General features: G+C 41.2%; 1 protein-coding gene across 1 annotated transcript; it reads right to left on the reverse strand.

The window, feature by feature from the left end:
* Positions 1–545: 545 nt before the first annotated feature.
* RCVRN (recoverin) lies at positions 546–16,358 on the reverse strand. The gene is made up of 3 exons (XM_014052949.2): positions 15,882–16,358; positions 4,998–5,109; positions 546–2,256 (listed from the first exon to the last, which is right to left on the reverse strand). The coding sequence occupies exons 1-3, from the start codon at positions 16,260–16,262 to the stop codon at positions 2,165–2,167; spliced, it is 585 nt and encodes a 194-aa protein (XP_013908424.1). The 5' UTR covers positions 16,263–16,358; the 3' UTR covers positions 546–2,164.
* Between the last annotated feature and the right edge of the window lie 3,687 nt (positions 16,359–20,045).

Raw genomic sequence — 20,045 nt, forward strand, 5'->3', positions numbered from 1 at the left:
TTAAAATGGAGAAAGGCTCTAAATCAGAGATGTCCGACCATGGCAACATTAAGACTTGTGGACTTCAACTCCTAGAATTCCCCAGCCGGTCATGGGCATGACATGCTGGCTGGAGAATTCTGGGAACTGAAGTGAATAGGGGTCTTAAAAGTTTCCAAGGTTGGAGTCCATTGCTCCAAGCCATTTTTTCCTCAACTGGCTGTTTTCCACATGTTTGGTACTAGGAGTCCTTTGTCTTCAGCCAGCCCTTTCACAGAGGATGGGATGCGGTCCAAGATATCCAGAGGACAGTCAGTTGTCCTCGGTTGTCCTAAGAAACCATCATACAATTTTATTGAGGAGCTTATGGCGTGATTCTATAATAAAATAATTTGCATTGTTCTCTAGAAGTGAGCTTGGTGCAGCACTATTAAATATTCTGTGATACGCAGCCCACCGTTGAGATACCTTGCAGCTACCAAATATCCACTGTCAGTTGATTTGTGAATATTCTCCTTGGTGGATATTCCTTTCAACTCTGCAGCCTTTATTGAAAAACACACATCGATTTTGAATGTGTCCTATTTTATTACATTAAAGCTCTACACCCACCACTGAAAAGTAACCCATTTCTTAAATAAACAAGAAATAATGCCAATGTGAGAAATGAAGGGAAGAAACAAATGCATAAATATCTCCAGGATGATGGGGGTATCCAGGCTACCTGTTCTGCTAAATAAAGCTGGAGGGAAGATTGTCAATGCACGTTTTAAATGCACCATTGGGAAGGCAGAGGAAAAGAAAATTAATCTTTAACAGAGAAGGTTGCTTATGCTGATAAATCTTTCACATGTGCAGAAATATCGATCAAAAGAAATACATCAGTAATTAGTAGCAGGTGAGTCCCATTGGTCTGAATGCTACTTTTGAGGAAACATATTTTGCAACTCAGCTGTCAGCATCTTTTAAGTTGGGACCGGTAGCATTTAAGGGTGGATCAATGTAATCTGGTTTTACAGGTAGTTCTCGACTTAATCACCACAACTGGGGCCAGAATTTCCATTGCTAAGTAAAATAATTGTTAAGGTAGTCACGCTCGATTTTGTGACAGTTGTGAATCACTGCAATTAATCACACAGTCATTAAGTGAATCTGGCTTTCCTTATTGACTTCGCAGCTGAGAAGGTCTCAAGTAGTGATTACGGGGCATCAGAACACTGCAGCTGTGCTAAGCACATGTTGGTTGCCATGCGTGCCTGGATTTTGATCACATGATCATGGGGATGCTATGATGATTGTAATTGCAAGGACCTGTCATAAATCACTTTTTCAGTGCCATTGAAACTCTGAATGCTTGCTAAATGAATTGTTCTGAGTTGAGGTCTACCCGTATATGTCTTCCACTGACATTCTTTCCCTATAAAGGTCTTAGGAATAATTAATTGAAGAGACACCAAGAACTCTCCAATATGATGTGTCTTTATGCTTCTATATTTGCTGTTTGAAAAATGGCGGTTAAGGGCTTTATTGATAAGCGTGGGCTGTGAAGTCACAAGAAATGGAGATCGGAGCGCCAGTATGTTAAGACCTGGGCTCTTTCGCTCATAAATGCTATTTATGTATTACAGAAGGGAACTGGTTCCAATTGCTGTATTTGAGTTTTAAAATAGGTTAGCAGATAGTGGACTAATAGAAGAGAATATTTGTAACTCACAGTTGAACATTTGCAAATCCCACTCCCTTCTACTATTGATGATGTTACCTGGTTTGGTAATGAAATGTCTGCGAGAAGTCCACCAAGAGCAGCAAGAACCCCACAGATACTGGATTTTTCAGGTGATTTCTGGAATGAAGAGATCTCAGGCCCTCAGTTTATCATATTGCTATTTTCTTTTTCTTTCTTTCTACAAATAATACAGCTCAGGGTCACAGTTTCCAAAACTGCTTTCCATCCTTCTTTGAAGAATTCTAGAAACCCGCAAGATTAAATATGGGTTGACTGCTACTGCTAACAGAAGAAGTAATGGTACTAGGAGAGAGAAAAAAGGACTACTGCCTTGGAATTGTATTTTGTCTTTCATATGATACATAAATAGAGACATTTACTGAATTTCCCCCTGCCTGTTCATCACATGCTGCTTTTTCATATCCCTGCCTTTTTGCTTCCTGCCCACGTTGGAAGCCCTTATTTATTTTCCTTGGGGGTATACTGGATGAGGCGCATTATTGCATCATTCTTCATCACTCCCTCAATGAATTCCTTTTCAGCAATTTTGTCTGCAAAAACAAAACCAATGGTTACAATTAAATGATTATTTAGGTAGCATGAAATATAAGGAATGGAGCGGGGCAAAGGCCTAGTGGTGAAGACACTCACCTCCCACTTGGAAGTTCGGACCTAGGTGTTGCTTCTCATAAAGAGAAAATATCTGCTGCAAACACCATACAGGCATCAGTAAGGGCATCTGGCTAGTTAATGCTCAGCTCTACCCAGTCATCCTGAACTCACTCCGAATTAAAGGGACTAAAAGTCATGAGCCATGGTGACACAATGGTTACAATGCAGTATTGCAGACTACTACTGCTGACTGCCAGCTGATTGCAGTTTGGCAGTTCAAATCTCATCAGGCTCAAGGTTAACTCTGCCTTGATCCTTCTGAAGTCGGTAAAATGAGTCAGATTTTGGGGGGCAATATGCGGACTCTGTAAACCACTTAGAGAGGGTTTAAAGTAGCATATGTCTACGTGCTATTGCTATAACTCCCCCCTCTCCCCCAAAATATAAGGAAGGAATCAATGAGGATTCATTGATAACAAGTAGAGGTTAAGAGATTCATAATACAAATTATTGAAATGCTTTTAAGCGAAGACAGTTGCCATTTTTTTAAAAAAAATAGATCCTGGATTTTAAATCAGTGCAGAGCAAGAGATAGCTGAGTGTGGAACAGAAAAGTGGAAGATTTTGACAATATCACCTGGAATGGATGTTTCACACGTTCCTGTATTTGCGAACATTTGTGATTATGAAACTACAATAGAGCTACCATATCTGGGCTGCAAAATTTCAGGTAGCCACTAGATGGTAGCAAAGCATCTCTTTGCTGCCATCTGTGCCTCTGTCCTGCTGGGGTATCTACTGGTCCTTCAGATTCCTGCAGCCCAGATACTGGTATCACAGCTCTGATGATGGTTGCTGTCTTGGAGAAAGGGTGTGTAATCTTGGGAAAAGGTATAAAAATAGTTAAGCTTTCGGGATGGTGAACTCTCGCCACCCCCACCCCTTTTCCATTCCATGTTATGCAAATATTAAATGCAATTCAGAAGTGGGCCTAATTTTTAATAATGGTTGGAGCTAATTCGATAAATATTTTTGGGAAGAATCAGTAATGGTGAATTCAGTTCAGACTAATCTGATTAAAATTGTACTCATTGAGTTCAAACATTACATCTAATTATAATGTGATTTCTTTGAGTTGGAGTAGTGAATTGCATGAAACCAGGTGGCTGCTGGGGGTTCGCAGGGGTTCGGAAGAACCTCTAGCTAAGATTCTGCAATTTGGAGAACCCCCAAATTTCACTCCTGGCTGGCCCCACCCACCACTTCCCTCCCAGGAGTCCCCACGCGGCAGGTAAGTGCAGAGGGTGCACGGAGGCTCAGGGAGAGCGAAAAGGGGCCTATCAGAAGTTTGGGAAGGCCGGAAATGGGCTTCCATAGGGCCTCCAGAGCCTGGGGAGGCTATTTTCACCCTCCTGGAGGCTTGCCAAATGCTTCTGGAGCCTGGGTAGGGTAAAAATCCCCCCCCTTTCTGCCATGGTGCAGGACGCTGATTAGGCCACGTCCACCCAGCAACCAGCAGAGAACCTCTTGCTAAAATTTTTGAAGCCACCTAATTTGTTGACCATATTAAATTTATATGCTTAATTGCGGTTTTACTGTGGTTAAGAAACCAAGTGGTTAAATATAATATGAGAACTAATTCTTGACTATCCATAATTTCCAGATAGGCCAGAATGGGCTTTTATTGCACAACCCTGGAAATTTATGAGGAGGTGAGACAGTGGTGGGTTCCAGATCCCGTTGCAACCGGTATGATGCAACGGGGCCGGGCGTCCACCACATGCAGGCGCGCAGCATGCGCACATACATACGTACTGCCCGCAACACTCTGCAATGCTCCAGCTGCTTGGCGGAGCGTCGCGCAGGCACCATACGCTCCGTGCACGTAAGCTCCGATCGGCTGAAATACAGGTAAGTAGGGCAGGCGGACATGCGGGCCCTCCGCAGCACCATACCGGAATAGTACCTGGTGCTCTCAGCAGGCACCAGTACACCCGTACCGGGGCGTATCGGTCGTATCCCACCACTGAGGTGAGAGGTCTCCCACAGATACAAGGTGAGAGGCCCTTAAAGGAGAAAAAGGTCACTTTATATACAGTTCAAACATACTGGGATTGCATTGTGTTCTTCAATTGGCCAAAATAATCTGAATCATCAAGCATCTACAGAGCATGCTTAGTAACTTTATATGTAATTGTTCATATTATCCCATAATATTCTTACTTGTCAATGCCTAACTGCATATTCAGGAGGTGTGTTTGCCACATTATAATGAGTTATCAGGTTATTTGGGTTTAACCTTTTGCACAGACGTTGCTTCTAGCTGGCCTGAGCCGGTTCTGATCAAAATCCACATCCCACATGGGAAATTTGCTTGATACTAGCAACATTAATCAAAGGCACTTCTTGTTACTGAAATCAGTTACTCAAAGAGGCCACCTTCTCCTGCTCCCATCAAAAGTGTTGGGTTATGAGAAGAAGACACGGGTTCTAATCTACCCTTCAACCTCTGAGAGGCTTTGGGCCCCTCAGGTTGAAAAGACAAAATAAGTCGAAGTTCTTCCTCCAAAGTAAGCTATTATAGAACAGGTATGCATTGTTTTATATGTAGATCTATAAAGTAAAGTTCAATCATTAGTAGCAATCAGTAGTCGGGGTAGGCGATGAAAGGCAAATTTACCAGCATCTCCCTTGCCAAAATATGCCCACAGCTTGTCAGCCCGTTTCTGGGGAGTGTTTTCATCGTCAGGCAGGCTTTTCTGTTCTTCTGGAGGAATCATCTTAAATATTGCCTGGCAGGATAAACGAAGACAAAAGTTATAGTCATTCTTTCTATAGAGCTAAGCTTCTTGATATTCTAAATCTTTGCATAGGACATGCAAAGATTTATGCAGCGGCAGCCAAAATAGCCAATGCAATCCTAAATTGCATTAACAGAGGGATACAATCAAGATCAAGTGAGGTACTAATACCACTCTGTAAAGCCCTAGTAAGACCAGTGGTGGATTTCAATTTATTTTACTATCGGTTCGCTGTTGTGATGCTCCTGCACATGCACATAAGTGTCTGGGTGGGTGGGCGGAGCCTCCAGCCGCCACCACTATTGGTTTGCTCGATCCAGGGTGAACTGGCATAAACCCATCTCTGCTTGAGACTCTAGAAAAAGTGCAGAGGAGAGCTGATTAGGGGACTGGAGACTAAAACATATGAAGAACGGTTGCAGGAACTGGGCATGGCTTGTCTAGTGAAGAGAAGGACCAGGGGAGACATGATAGCAGTGTTCCAATGTTTGAGGGGCTGCCACAGAGAGGAGAGGATCAAGCTATTTTCCAAAACACCTGAAGGCCAGATAAGGAATAATGGATGGAAACTGACCAAGGAGAGATTCAACCTAGAAATAAGGAGGAACTTTCTGACAGTGAGAACAATCAACCAATGGAACAGGAGTTGCCTTCAGAAGTTGTGGCGGCTTCATCACTTGAGACTTTCAAGAAGAGATTGGACTGTCATTTGTCAGAAATGGTGTAGGGTCTCCTGCTGGAGCGGGAGGTTGGACTAGATGACCTATAAGCTCCCTTCCAACTCTGTTAATACCTGGAGCAACTGATTCTCAGTGATTGCTGGCCTACCTATCAGAGTTGTAGAAGAGCCAGGAGCCCTGCCCTTGGCATCTAATCCCTGCTCCTAGTCCTTCATTGGCCCATATTCTCTAAACAAGGTTCCCCATGGATAAGGTTTCTGAATGTAATCAGGCTTGCAAATACCTGTCTTATTTGGAAATTGTAATGCTTGAGGAAATAATCTAAAAGGACAAGTAAATACAAGAGCAAAGGAAGATAAAAGGCAATGTGGAAAAAAGAGAGATTGCGTGACTATAGGAAAATGATGGTTTACAAACATAGATAAAGTACAAGGGAAATATTTTTTTTTTAAATTATATTTATTTCCCGTGTTCTTGTTTGCAACCCAAGGCATAGCAAAGTCAGGGAAGGAGGTGCTGGCTTTGTACCCCTGTGTCATCAGTTTTTCACACAGGAGTAAGAATTTCTCAGCTCTTGGAGTGAGATTTGAGACCGAGTAGGGATTCAAACTGGGAATTTTTTCATGCATATTTAGCATAATTACTGCACCACATTGCTTAAAAACTGATGCCTTTCAGTCAGGCGTAGCCTGTAGTGCAGTGTTTCTCAATCTTGGCCACTTGAAGATGTCTGGACTTCAATTCCCAGAATTCCCCAGCCAGCATTCGCTGGCTGGGGAATTCTGGGAGTTGAAGTCCAGACATCTTCAAGTAGCCAAGGTTGAGAAACACTGCTGTAGTGGGTTCATTGGCATCACCTGTAGTTTCCACAGCACCATTACACAAGTGATTTGCCATTGTCTTATTCTGGTATGTTGAGTTCCCAGAATAGCTTTGTGAGCTTTTGGGTTGGTCAGCTATTCAAAGAAACATCTAGAGGACTCAAAGATGTACTACTTTTCAATTGAGTTGGTTAATCTGTCATCATGGAAGTATTGACTTAGAGTTGTCATTAGTTCATGATAGTATGGCCAACTTCTGGAGATCTTTAGGTCTCTCGCATCTCGTTTAGCACTACTAAATCAAGTAGACTTGTGCATTTAACAATGAAACCAGCTCCATATGAGTGGAGTGATAGGAACTCTAGTGTACCATAACTGGGTTGCAAAAATCCAGATGTTCACTAGATGGCAAATAGTTAAGATATCGTATGCTTGAAGTAGAAGAGCATCAATGAATCCGTGGAGACTTATCTGTGTATTTTTACTTATGGCAGACCTCTTCAACCTGGCATCTTTTATATGCATGGGACTGCAACTCTCTTAATTCCCAGCCAGCAAAATTGCCAGTTCTATAATTACATTATGGGTATAAGTCTTGCTAATTATTTCTGTGCTGAAGACCATGAGTTGCGGATTCTGTGTTCCAAAATGGTGATCGGGTACATTTGGAAGAAAGGTGTGATATGGTTTAGCCTGTTCAGCAACCCCTTTTCATCTTCCAAACTGAATCTTGATGTTGAAGGAGGCTGATCAGTTAGGGCTAGTTCCTTGAAACTTTTCTCTTGCAACCGGTTACCAATATCTGGTTACCAATATCATGACAGGCAGTCACAGTCCTTCAAGTGTTGGATTACATATCCCATCACCATTTATCATTGTTCATCCTGGTAGAAGGTAGAATATCTGGAGGCTCACCCATCTGTGATGCTCCCGTTTTTCTTTTGCTCATCCATAAGACAATGTCAATTAAAAGATGAAGCATATCTGTTTAGAATCTTGGGCTTGTTGCTTCTTAATTATATCCCACTGAAAGGGCCGGGGGCTGCTAAGTGTGGGGGTCCCTCTAATGACTGGTATCATAAAAACCTAAATGTTAATGGTTCATCTTGTGAATTTTATTGTGAGCCTTTTGTAGCTAATCATCCTCCAAGAATGTATTTTTTTTTATTAGTTTGTCAAACATGTACAAGATAGCAGGTGTAAATATACACATGGATATAAAGAAAAGAAATGATTGCAAATAGAGGGGGACAGTAGGACAGGGTCGTTAGGCACACTGGTGTGCTTATGCACACCCCCTTTACGGACCTCTTAAGATCCACGGTAGACAGTTTAAGGTTGAAGCTGTGAGCGTTAGAAGACGTAACAACGGAATCAGGTAGAGCATTCCAGGCGCTGACCACTCTGTTGTTGAAGTTGTATTTTCTGCAATCGAGTTTGGAGCGGTTTAGTTTGAGTTTGTATCGATTGTTTGCCCGTGTATTATTGTGGTTGAAGCTGAAGAAGTTGTTGACAGGTAAGTTGTTGTAACAGACAGTTTTGTGTACTGTGCTTAGATCATACCGCAGGCTGTTCCGGATTGTCCAAGCCCAAAATTTCAAGTCTGGTGGTATAGGGAATTCTATTGTGAGTAGAGGATTGGAGTACTCTTCTTGTGAAGTCCTCTGGATCTGGTCAATCGTATTAATGTCTGATGTACAGTGTGGATTCCAGGAAGATGAGCTGTATTCGAGAATTGGTCTGGCAAAGGTTTTGTATGTCCTAATTATCGTACAATGTTACCGGAGAGGAAGCTTTGCAAAATTAGGTTAACAACTCTTAATGCCTTTTTGGCAATGCTGCTACAGTGAGCTCTGGGGCTTAGATCGTTTGAGAGCAGAACATGGGGAGCAGAATTCCTGAAATGTCTATCTCACCAGGCAACTTCTGAGGAATTCTCTGGATTTACTAAGAACACATCTGGGGAACATTAAAAGGCCAATTGTCATATAAGCAAAAACAAGAGCTAAATAATATCCGATTACGACTTGGCTGCTTGTCTGAGGTCACCCCAGTTCTTATCCAATCTTATTTCAGTTTATCCCAGATTGAACTTGTAAACCCTTCCCTGATGGAGACTAAAGATTCCCTCCATGCAATCTCTCTGCAAAATAGTACATCTTTTTAGAATTCCCGTCTGCCTTTGCCAGCACAAAATCTGCTGGGCTGCTTACGTATTTGCTCTGGTGTTTTGTAAAGACTATTGAACCTAATCCCGTGTCTTTGATGAAGCAGTCTTACCATACAAAAGATAAATAGAATTTCTCCTCCACGTTTGCACACAAGCACCCCCCACAGTTCTTTTCTTTCTCACTCTCTCTAATTTGTTCTGATAGAGTTGCTAAATTTAAAACTTTGTATTTGTCCTCCTTTCTATGCTTTGAATTACAGCTTGACACATACAAATTAAGCAGATCAAGTTGTTTTCTTCACACATTTCTATGCCGTTAAGCCTTTTATTTCTGCTTATTAAATGCCTGCTGGTGAAGATGCAGGAGCAGAAACAATTAAGTCAAAACTCAGCTCACCAATTGTTGAAAGTACAGAAAACGACCTTGAGGGAGTTGGTAGAATTATGCCAGTTCTGTTGACAAGGGGCAAAACAGCTTTTAAATCCACAATAAACAGATAATATTCTGAAGGGGTTCAGATGGACACCTCCCTCATTCACTATAAGTAAAGGAGGGGGTTAAAACTTAATCAGAGTTATAAAAGATTCTTTTATTGTAGCCGCTCCCAATAAAAGTCATATTAGTCTTCTTGTAGAGTTTATTTCATGATCTGGTCCACCTGTAAGGGCTGACATCAATCTTGCTCCCAACAACAACCCTGTGAGGTGGGTTGGGCTGAGAAGAAAGCAGTTAGCCCAAAGACACCTATCTGGTTTCTTTAACTAAGGGAGAGTAAGAATTGCTAGTTTCTAGTTAAGCACCTTAAACATGGCACCATACAAGTTTAATGTAGTATTTCCCAATCTTGAGAACTTTAAAACATGTTGACTTCAGTTCCCAGGATTCCCAAGCCTGGTTCTTTTTTGAATTTCTCCATTGCTTGAAGTGTTCTAAATAGGCACACAGAACCTGTATGTAGTCCGCTATTAACCTCTAAAACTTATACATTGATTTGGGATTTGAGGCAAGCTACAGGCTCTGTGTAGAATTTATTCCTTTTAAAACCGAGGACACTTCTAGTTAAGAGTGGTTAATTGCTTTGATTTTATTTTCATTCTTCAAAACCAAATTCCTAGTGCTTGACACTTTTTAGAAGGCTAATTGAAGATGTGATAACAATTTTCACTGGCAGGTGACACCAATCATTTCCTAATGAGATCCAAAATTTGTAAATCCTGGCTATGAAAAAGAGGCCTACTGTATTTTTCGGAGTATAAGACACAACTCCCCCCCCCTCCTAAAAGAGGGTGAAAATTTGGGTGCGTCTTATACTCTGAATGTAGCCCCACCCACCCGCTGCCCCCTCCCTTCAGCCTCTGCATGTCGCATTTTAGACCTGTTCCAGGCTGCAGGGATTGCCACAGACCATCGCCTGCCCCCCGTGGCTTGCGTTTTTGGCTTCTGCGCCTCGCGTTTTCAGCCTCTGAGTGCTCCATTTCAGACCTGTTCAAGGCTGTGCGGATTGCCAGAGCACATCACTGCCGATTGCTGCCTCCGTGCATGTATTTTCATCCTCTGTGCATCGCCTTTAGGCCTCTGCCTGCCCCGTTTTTGGTCTCTGCATGTCACATTTTCAGGCTGCAATTGGTGATGCTGTGCGTTGGTGATCCCCCCAGCCCCTGAATGGGTCTCAAATGTAGCATTTGGAGGCTGAAAACACGAGGTTCAGAGGCCAAACCTAGAACAGCAGCTGCCTTATCTTTCCGCTTCCACGCTTCGTCTCCTTTACTCATTGGAGCTCCCCGCAACAATCAGCTGTGCTTTTCAAGCTGCATATCAGCCTCAATGAGGCTGATACACAGCCTCGTTGGGGCTGACACATGCATGCTCACAACCAGCAAACTAATGTGCTGAAGGTGACCAGGCTAAGGACGCTAGCCAGATGAATACCTGGTAGGCAGATTTTTTCCCCTTGTTTTCCTCCCCAAAAAGTATGGTACGTATTATACTCCGAAAAATACGGTAATTGATTAAAAACTAGTTTTGTTGTGGTTACATAATGTGAACGTTGGCTTTAGAAAAGTGGGAATTTTTGAAGTGCATTATACACATACACACGCCTGAATATTAATGAACTAATGTGGAGCATAAGCCTGATGTGATACATCACATCAAAATGAAATAAAATCCTTGGATTCAAGCAAGCAAGTGATAAATGTATAGATTTAGAGATTGACTTCTGCACAGCCTAATTTTTCATCTATAAAATGGAGCAATACGGGCTTATCTTGAAAGCAGTACAGGTAACAGGGACTGCCCATTGTAGCCCAAAGTCTTTATGGTTATAAATTAGATCACCCACATCACTGACCCAATTTTAATGGCCTTTTTTGTGTTGCATTTGTTAAACATTAAGTGAAAACCACACCCATTAAGAAAGACGATGGTTCGCTGTGGGCAGGTTTTGCCCCAAAATGGAAGTAAATGCCAGTTTTTGGCTAAATATTCATAAAATGTGGTCACATGATGGAGGGATGCTACAAACAGCTGTAAGTTTTGATTATAATTTTACTATTGTAAGCCACCTTGAATAGTCCCACAGTGAAAAAGAGGCAAATAAATTTAATTAATTAATGCAAGCTATGCCGCACACCCCAAGTGTGGTCATGTGTCTGTGGAGGGGGATCCGGCTGCCAGAACTAGGTCATAAAATACTCCCAGAGAGTTTCATCGTAACTTTGAATTGTCACTAAGTGACCAGTCATAAGTTGAGAACTACCTATATATCTTAAAAGAATACTTTGTTCTCAGTTGTGATTGTCTTTTGCTAAACTGAGTTTAAGCAGTTTAATAAATATACACACAACAGTGAAGTTCTTTGGTTCCTTTCTTACTGTTTAACCTCCTTTTTCTCCCTGTTTTCACATAAATGTTCCTTGAAAAATTTCAGACATTCTGAAGGTTCCTAAGCAGAAAATACTGGACAGAGGCACTTCCAAATTTGAGAACTTGTGGTCTTTAATTGCTCTCTCAAACGTTTGATTCTGAATTTCCTATAAGGCAATAAATGCAATTGTGACTAAGAGTTGCGTTTTCACTGAAGAATTTTTGCAAGAAGTTACTGATTCAATGTAAAAGGGTGGCTATGACACTAGGACGCTCAGTGGCTATGACAGTTTGGCGGTTCAAATCCTTAGCACGGCCTAATGGAGTGAGCTCCCGTTAACTGTCCCAGCCAATCTAGCAGTTTAAAAGCATGTAAAAAATGCAAGTAGAAAAATAGGGACCACCTTAGTTGGGAAGATAACAGCGTTCCGTGTGCCTTTGGTGTTTAGTCATGCCAGCCACATGACCAAGGAGATATCTTCAGACAGCGCTGTCTCTTCGGCTTTGAAACGAAGATGAGTCGGGAAGGACTAGCACATATGTGCAAGGGGAATCTTTACCTTTACTGATTCAACTTGTTTGGATTGGGGGGGAAAAGGGAAAGGAAAGCTAATTTCAAAACCACCATCTCCCAGACAGTCTGCTCTGCCCCATTAAGCAGAAGTGGGGAAGGATGGCCCTTTTATGACTTGTGGACTTCAACTCCCAGAATACCTGAGCCTGTCACACCTGCATTAGAGCATTTATGGGTCATCTTTTGGAGATCCTGCTACCGATATATTTAATCTCAGCAATTAATTTGGCTTTTTTTCCACTGCTACATAAATTGTTTCTTAATATACTTCTCAAAGTTATTTATTTTTTCAGGTTTTCTAACACAATTGTTTTAGCATTTGTTTTTATTGATTATACTTTAATCAAACTTTTAAAAAGTTTTTGTTCTACCTTGTAACCCATCTAAGAACTGTTCAAAACAAGCCTAGCTTAAACAATGCATGTGTATATAGGCAGGTGAGCATATGAACTGAAATGTATATTCTGGGTGAAGAAACAAAACTGTTTAATTCTGCCAATTGGATATAATGATTGTGATCAAGAACCACTGGCTAAACTGAGGAGAAACCACTTTAAAAGCGACATGCCTTGGAGAACATTTCCCCTTCAGTTTATAGACAACTACAGAAAGCAAAACGTTTGCTGTAAAATAAATGAATAAAAGGATTTGTGAATGAATCCAAAATTGTCGCAGAATTTTGCTGTGTCTAAGATGCATCGTGATGTTGATGGAAAGAAGAACGGGTGTGCACATAAATATAATTTGTTACAAAAACTATGGTTTCAGTCTGAGGGCCAGCATTAGGCATCCAGGAGATTGTGAATTCTAATCCTGCCTTTGAGGCACGAAGCCAGCTGGGTCACCTTGGGCCAGTCCTAGGAAGAAGGCAAGTTGCAAACCGTTTCCAAAAACTTTGGCCAAGAAAACTGTGTGGGGCTAATCTGGGCAGAGATCAAAATGGACTGGAAGGAAGCATGCAAAATACAAAGAATAATTTTTTAAAAGGATCTGTTATTGACTTGGAGAATCTTGTTTCGGGATCACTTCTGTTTCAGGCTGCAGCTATGCTTTCACAAGGAGATGAAACGAAGGGTTCAAGTAATTTCAGCACTGAGTTTGTTGGAATTTGCTCTGTGCCCTAAATGCCTTTGATTGGGAATTGAAATTTCAAATGAGAAAGCCCATTAGAAGACTAGTTAAGGCCTTGCATTGATGGGGGAAAGTATTTTGTAGCTGAAATATTCTATTGATACAAGGCCTTAGCTTTGTGTTAAACTGTAGGTTCCCTGTTGATCTCCAAGCTTGGTTGTTTTCCTGCAGATGTTTCATTACCCTATTAGGTAATAGCATCAATGTCTTATATGTCAGTTTAGCACTGGAGAGCACAGCTACACACACACTCTGAAATAATACCTACAAAACCTTTTCCTTGAAGTAGAAAATTCTCACCACTTGGAAGAAACTGGACTTACATATTAATTCTACTTAGTAAGATCCCCCACCCCCATTTAAGTGAAAATCATTCTAGAATGTGTTATTTTAATGTAGTTTAGGCTTGTTTTCAGGAATGTGATAGAGCTATGTAGTTGTTTTTTTCCCAATTTATATTTTTTTAACTGTATCCCAGAAGTACATCAAAAATATGATCCTGAGAATTAATATAAATCTTTGCTCTATTTAAGATTTGATACAATAACTTTGATCACGGAATGTTCCCTTGTAGTTAGTCTCTCTGTCCCAATTGTGTAATGGAAATATTTGTAATTTATTTCATCAATTTGTTGAAAGGATTACCAAAGCCAGGAAATATAGTTCCTCTTCTTTTAAGAATAAGTAAACAATATAGCATGTTTAAAATAGGACGAATATAGGCAGTCCTTATTTAGCATCTGCCTCATTTAGTTACCATTCACAATTGCAATGCTGCTGAAAAAAATAACTTTGCAACAAGTATTCAAATGTAGGACTTTTACAGGTCAGTAAAGTAAAGGATAGCTGAAATAAGATCATAAGCACCATTGTTTCACTTAGTGACCATTTTGCTAAATAACTGAGTTGCTGGTCCTAATTGTAGTTGCTAAACGAGGACTAACTGTATAGCAATTTTTCCATATATTGGTCTATTTTTTAATTCACTCTATTCTCTGTGTTTGTCCTCTCTATTAAAAAATAATAGTAAAAATAATTAGGTCTTTGCCTGAATCTGAAAAACCAACATGGTCTACGTATTTTTATCTTCTCAAAACTAGTAGAATTTACTCCTCTGGGTGGAATAACAAAATTGAAAAGACTTCACAAATACTGTACGGAGAGAATACGAGCCTTAGGTTCACCTAGTCTAATATTAATCTTTGATTGCTTTGTCCTTCTGTGGTTTGTGAAGCACAACTGGGAGGGGAACCTAGAAGGTGGAAAAGTAGAATAAAAACGATTTTCTTTTTCTTTAAGAAAGGAGTGAGGTAGAAGATGGTTGACACCCAAGAGAGAAAATTGTGAGGGGATTTAGAACTATTTCTGTTGTAAGAATTGTGCTCATCCTATTAAATAAGCACAATTAGTTTCGCCTCTCCGCATTTGGGAAGGGCTAATCCATTTGGGTGCAGGAGACAAGTATTAGCCTACATAATCCATTAATTTACCATCTTCTAGAAGTGGATTGATGGGACGCGGTGGCTTCGGACAGCGCTGGCTCTTCGGCTTTGAAATGGAGATGAGTATCACCCCCTAGAATCGGGAACGACTAGCACGTATGTGTGAGAGGAACCTTTACCTTTAGAAGCGGATTGAGAAAGTCACACAGCCATTAGCCATTATTCCCTCTCGATGATAACAACTGTCTTTATTTTGGGAAGTGACCCAGCCTCTTGTAAGAATGGCAGGCAGCTTGTATGGCTTGAGCTGGTCCAGGCGGGATGAGGCCTGAGACACACTTATGTTGAACAGGACCACATACCTATTCAGGAATTGAATTTTACAAGTTTCCATCTGCAAAAGGAGGCTTATTTTTAAAGGATGTAATTCAAGGGAAAACGATGCAAGTTTCAAAGGGACCAGACAGTAACAGGAAGGAAATAACCTTTTCCCACAAGCTTTCCTCACCAAAACCATTAAGTATGAACATCCACAGTTAGTTTTCATTGTATTACAGGTAGTCCTTGAGTTACAACCACACTTGAGCCCAAAAATTTATGTTGCTAAGTGAGGAGTTTGTTAAGTGAACTTTGCCTCACTTTACAACTTTTCTTGCCACAGTTGCTAAGTGAATCATTGCCATTGTTACATTTAGTAACAGTTGTTAAGTGAATCTCCCTTCCCCATGGATTTTGTTTGTCAGAAGGGTTGCAAAAAGAGATCCCATGACCCCAGGACATTGCAACCGTCATGCCAAGCATCTGAATGTAAGTTACATGATCCTGGGGATGCCGCAATGATCCTAAGTGTAAGAAAAGGTCATAAGTCCCTTTTTTGCAGCGTCGTTGTAACTTTGAATGGTCACTAAGTGAACTGTTGTAAGTCAAGGACTTCCTGTATTGTGCAAGAAGACATTTTCATTGCAGATTGGTCCATGTCCAATCTGGGTTTGTCCCGAATTCCTCCCAACTCCCTGTCCCTTCCACAGGCCACCCCCACCCCACCCCACCCCACTTCCCCGAATGTTCTCTGCACTCACGGCAATGATCTCGAGAACTTCGTTCTTGCTGATCTCGCCGCTGCGATCTACATCGAAAAGCGAGAAAGCCCATTCCAGCTTAAGGTCAGTCTTGCCTGAGGAGGTCAGGTGCAGTGCGATGATGTACTCCCGGAAGTCCAGAGTCCCATCATCATTGGTGTCAAAGCTTCGGAAGACATGCCGGGCATAGACCTTGGGGTCAGAGTTGGGGAAGAAAGTGGAGTAGATCTTTTCAAAGTCAGCTTTACCGATGCGCCCATCGGGGCATTGTTTTTTGAAGGCGTCGTACCACTTGACCAGCTCGTCCTCCGAGAACTTTGTGTTCGATTTCAGATCATCAAGGACCTCCTTGGAGATCATCCCGCTCTTCTTATTTCCCATCGTTTGGTTGAATGCTCACCTTCCTAACAAAGATTCACCAATGCTGCTGGAGCTAGCCTGTTTTTTCTTGCTTCCAGTGAGCTAGTAGAAGGGCAGGTGACCAGAATACCTTCTTATATAGACTGCTTGGGATGGACCTATGACCCTGCTCCTTGCCTCCCCTAATGGTCATGAATGCACCAACGTGGATATCACACATATAAAGGGAGAGACTATTTTGGTTGTGCTGATCACAGTTTCTCCAAGCTCTTTAGCACAAAGGAAATCAGCTTTAGACATCACTGGCCTATCTGCCCTCCGCCCCCTCAATCCTTCTAGCCTCCTTTTCTTTAACAACCCAGGTTTATTCAGATGGTGTCAGACTCAAGATACACGTGGGTGCTGGGAATTTTTTTTTTAAATCTATGTATGGGGAAAGATAGACAAACAGATGGACAGGCAATCTTTGTCACTGCTGTGTTGGTCACTAAAAAGCTATTGAAGTATGTTTCAAATAGTACTTTAGGATTTAATTTTAAAAAGGAAGGAAGGAAGGAAGGAAGGAAGGGGAATTACACGTCAAGCTAAATTTTCTCTTTTCATCCTGTTTGATCCACATGGAAAAAATATCAGTAATCAAGAAAAATCCCCCTTTCTATATTTTCAAATTAATAGTTTTTCATCCAGATAAACAGGTATTTTTTTCCCAGCAAAGTAATGTTATATACCTAACAGTAACTGCACAAAGACAGAGATATATTTCAGTAGCCATGATCACAGTTACTGTATACAGATAGTCCTCGGCTTAAAAGTTCATTTAGTGACCATTTGAAGCTACAATGGCACTGAAAACAATGACCGTTTTTCACACTTAAGACCATTGCAGCATCCCCATGGTCATGTTATCAAAATTCATACATTTGGCAACTGACTCATATTTATGACGGTTGCAGAATCCCGGGGTCATGCAATCACTTTTTATGACCTTCTGACAAGCAAAGTCAATTGGGAAATTGGAGTCACTTAACAACTGTGTTACTACCTTAACAACTACAGAGATTCACTTAAAAACAGTGGCAAGAAAAATCGTAAGATGGGTTACGAAATTCACTTAACAACTGTCTCACTTAGCAACAGGAATTTTGGCTTCAATTGTATCATAAGTCAGTAGCCATGTATCCGGCTACTCAAGGAATAAAAGAAAGCTCTGTTAGGTTTCTTATGAATGTATACCATATATAAGTGATTACATACATGAACAAGGAACTTATGATCACATTTGGGAGCATAATTTCCATTGCCAAACAAGGTGGTGGTTATTCCTTGACCAGCCTTGGAACAACCATGGAAAAGTTGTTATAAAATCAAGCATGGTCATAAGTCGAGAACTATCTGCACATTAGTCTGTCCTCATGGGGAAGAAGGGAGGTGTAGATGGAATAAAATCCGTTTAGCATAGAATCTCATTAGAATTCAGGTGATAAATCTGAGAGGCTTAAAGCTTCTCATGCTGGATCTAGAATGTTCTTCTCATTGCTTAAACTCCTTCTAATATGACTCTTCTGAAAAACTGCCAGCAACAGCTCTTCCCCTATCACTCCTCTTATAATAGCATATCAAACAGAATAACAGAGTTGAAAGGGACCTTGGAGCTCTTCTAGTCCATCCCCTTGCCCCCTTGCCATTCTGGATAAATGGTTGCCCAATCTTTTCTTTAAAACCTCCAGTGTTGGAGCCTCCACAATTTCTGGAGAAAAGTTGTTCCACTGATTAATTGTTCTAACCCTCAGGAAATTTCTCCTTAATTCTAGGTTGATTCTCTCCTTGATTAGTTTCCATCTGTTGCTTCTTGTCCTGCCTTCTGGTGCTCTGGAGAATAGTTTGACACCCACTTCTTTGTGGCAGCCTCTTAGACATTGGAACACTGCTATCATGTCTCTCTTAGTCCTTCTTTCCATTAAGCTAGATGTACCCAATTCCTGCAATTGTTTTCCATATGTTTTAAACTCCCCTTGTGTAGTGGAATCATGTTTCTGTGGCACTTCAGATTGGCCAAGAGACATCAAGGGATTCACTCCCAAACTTCCCACCTCAATTTCTCAGTTAAGACAAAAATTTTGAGGTAGTATGGCATAGTGGATAGGAAGAGGCCCCTGGGTTCAAGTCACTCTTAGCCACTCAGGCTCATTTAAAAGGCTTTGGGCCATTTAAACACTCTCTTAGCAAAGCCTGCCTCACCAGACTGTTGTGAGAAATCTGCCCAAGAAGAGTGCTACATGCATGCTACCTTCAAACTTCAAAGCAGGATAGACGTTTTACACATAAATAAAACTCGACATACTCAAGAGGTTAATTGCTTTGGTCTGCAGCTAATTTGGCTGTCCCTTGCTATCTTTGACCATATGTTCAATCCTCTTTGCCTTTCCAGATCTGTCAGTAAAGCAGTATTAATGTCAAATGAAATCCATCAAGATTCAGTTGAGTGCCAGTGGGTTTATGGGTGTGCTTGTGTGCATATACAGTATATGCAGTAGAGACAAATTTCCTTTGTATTGCAGAAGAAGAGGAAAAGATGGGAATAAAAAGTTTCCACAGTCCCTCCCTCCCTCCCTTCCTCCTTCCCTCCTTCCTTCTTCCCTTCTTTTCTTCCTTCCTCCTCCCTCCTCCTCCTCCCTCCCTCCTGCTCTCTCTCTTTCTTTTCTTTCTTTCCTTTTCCTTCTTTCCTCCCTCCTCTTTCTATCTTCCTATCCTTCTCTCTCTTTCCCTCCCTTCCTTTTCCTTCTTTCCTTCCTTCCTTCCTTCCTTCCTTCCTTCCTTCCTTCCTTCCTTCCTTCCTTCCTTCCTTCCTATCACACTCTAGTGGCAGTGGATTCATCCAGCTAGATGGCCAATGTTTCACTGAGCACGGTAGCTTAGCAAATCTTCAACAAACTAAATTGCTTATGTGTACAGAAAGAAAGTGCAACTACTTTTCAACTTACAACCATTCATTTCGGATCTGTTCAAAGTTACAATGGCACCAAATAAATTATAGCTAGTCCTCAACTTATGACTATAGCTGATCCCAAAATTTATACTGACAAGCAGCACAGTTAAGTGAGCTTCACCACATTTTAGGACCTACCTTGCCACAGTTGTTAAGAGAACCACTGCAGTTATTAAGTCAATAACATGGTTGTTAAATGAATCTGGCTTCCCCATTGACTTTGCTTGTCAGTGAATTGCAAAAGGGGATCACATGACCCCAGCACGTTGCAATCATTGCAAAAACATGCCAAGTGCCCAAATTTGGACCATGTGGCCATGGAGATGCTGCAGTGATTTTAAGTATGAAAAACAATCATAAGACATATTTTTTCAGTGCCATTTTAACTTCAAACACTCATTAAATGAATGGTTGTAAGTCAAGGACTACCTATATAAGAGGTCCTTGCACTTATGACTATTGCAGATCCCCCACAGTCATATGATCAAAATTCAGATTCTTGGCAACAGGCAGTGATTGCAGCATCCCGTGGTCATGTGATCAGCATTTGCAACCTTTCCAGCTGGCTTACGACAAGCATTGTCATAGATTCACATCATCTTCAGTCATTTGTTTAACAACCATGGCAAAACAGATCATAAAATTGGGCTTGACTCCCTCAACAACCACCTTGCTTAGCAACAGAAAATCTGGTTTGAATTGTGATTATAATTTCCGGACAACCTGTAGGCAAGTGACCTTGTAAATCTCTTTCTTGCATTGTAATAGGTGAACAGGAATTCTTCTACAATACAGGAGAAATATATGTTTTTGTTAGG

This window comes from Thamnophis sirtalis, unplaced genomic scaffold (genome assembly GCF_051295495.1).
Source record: "Thamnophis sirtalis isolate CommonGarterSnake01/CBP01778 unplaced genomic scaffold, rThaSir2_p1.2 scaffold_4, whole genome shotgun sequence".
Lineage (NCBI taxonomy): Eukaryota > Metazoa > Chordata > Lepidosauria > Squamata > Natricidae > Thamnophis > Thamnophis sirtalis.

What these genes read in the sequence shown, in the direction of transcription:
- RCVRN (XM_014052949.2), bottom strand. Translation starts at nt 16,262, where the DNA reads ATGGGAAATAAGAAGAGCGGGATGATCTCCAAGGAGGTCCTTGATGAT. An exon ending in AAGTTCTCGAGATCATTGCC is followed by an intron (nt 5,110 to 15,881) that starts GTGAGTGCAGAG and finishes TTATCCTGCCAG; the next exon opens with GCAATATTTAAGATGATTCC. An exon ending in TTTTGGCAAGGGAGATGCTG is followed by an intron (nt 2,257 to 4,997) that starts GTAAATTTGCCT and finishes TTGTTTTTGCAG; the next exon opens with ACAAAATTGCTGAAAAGGAA.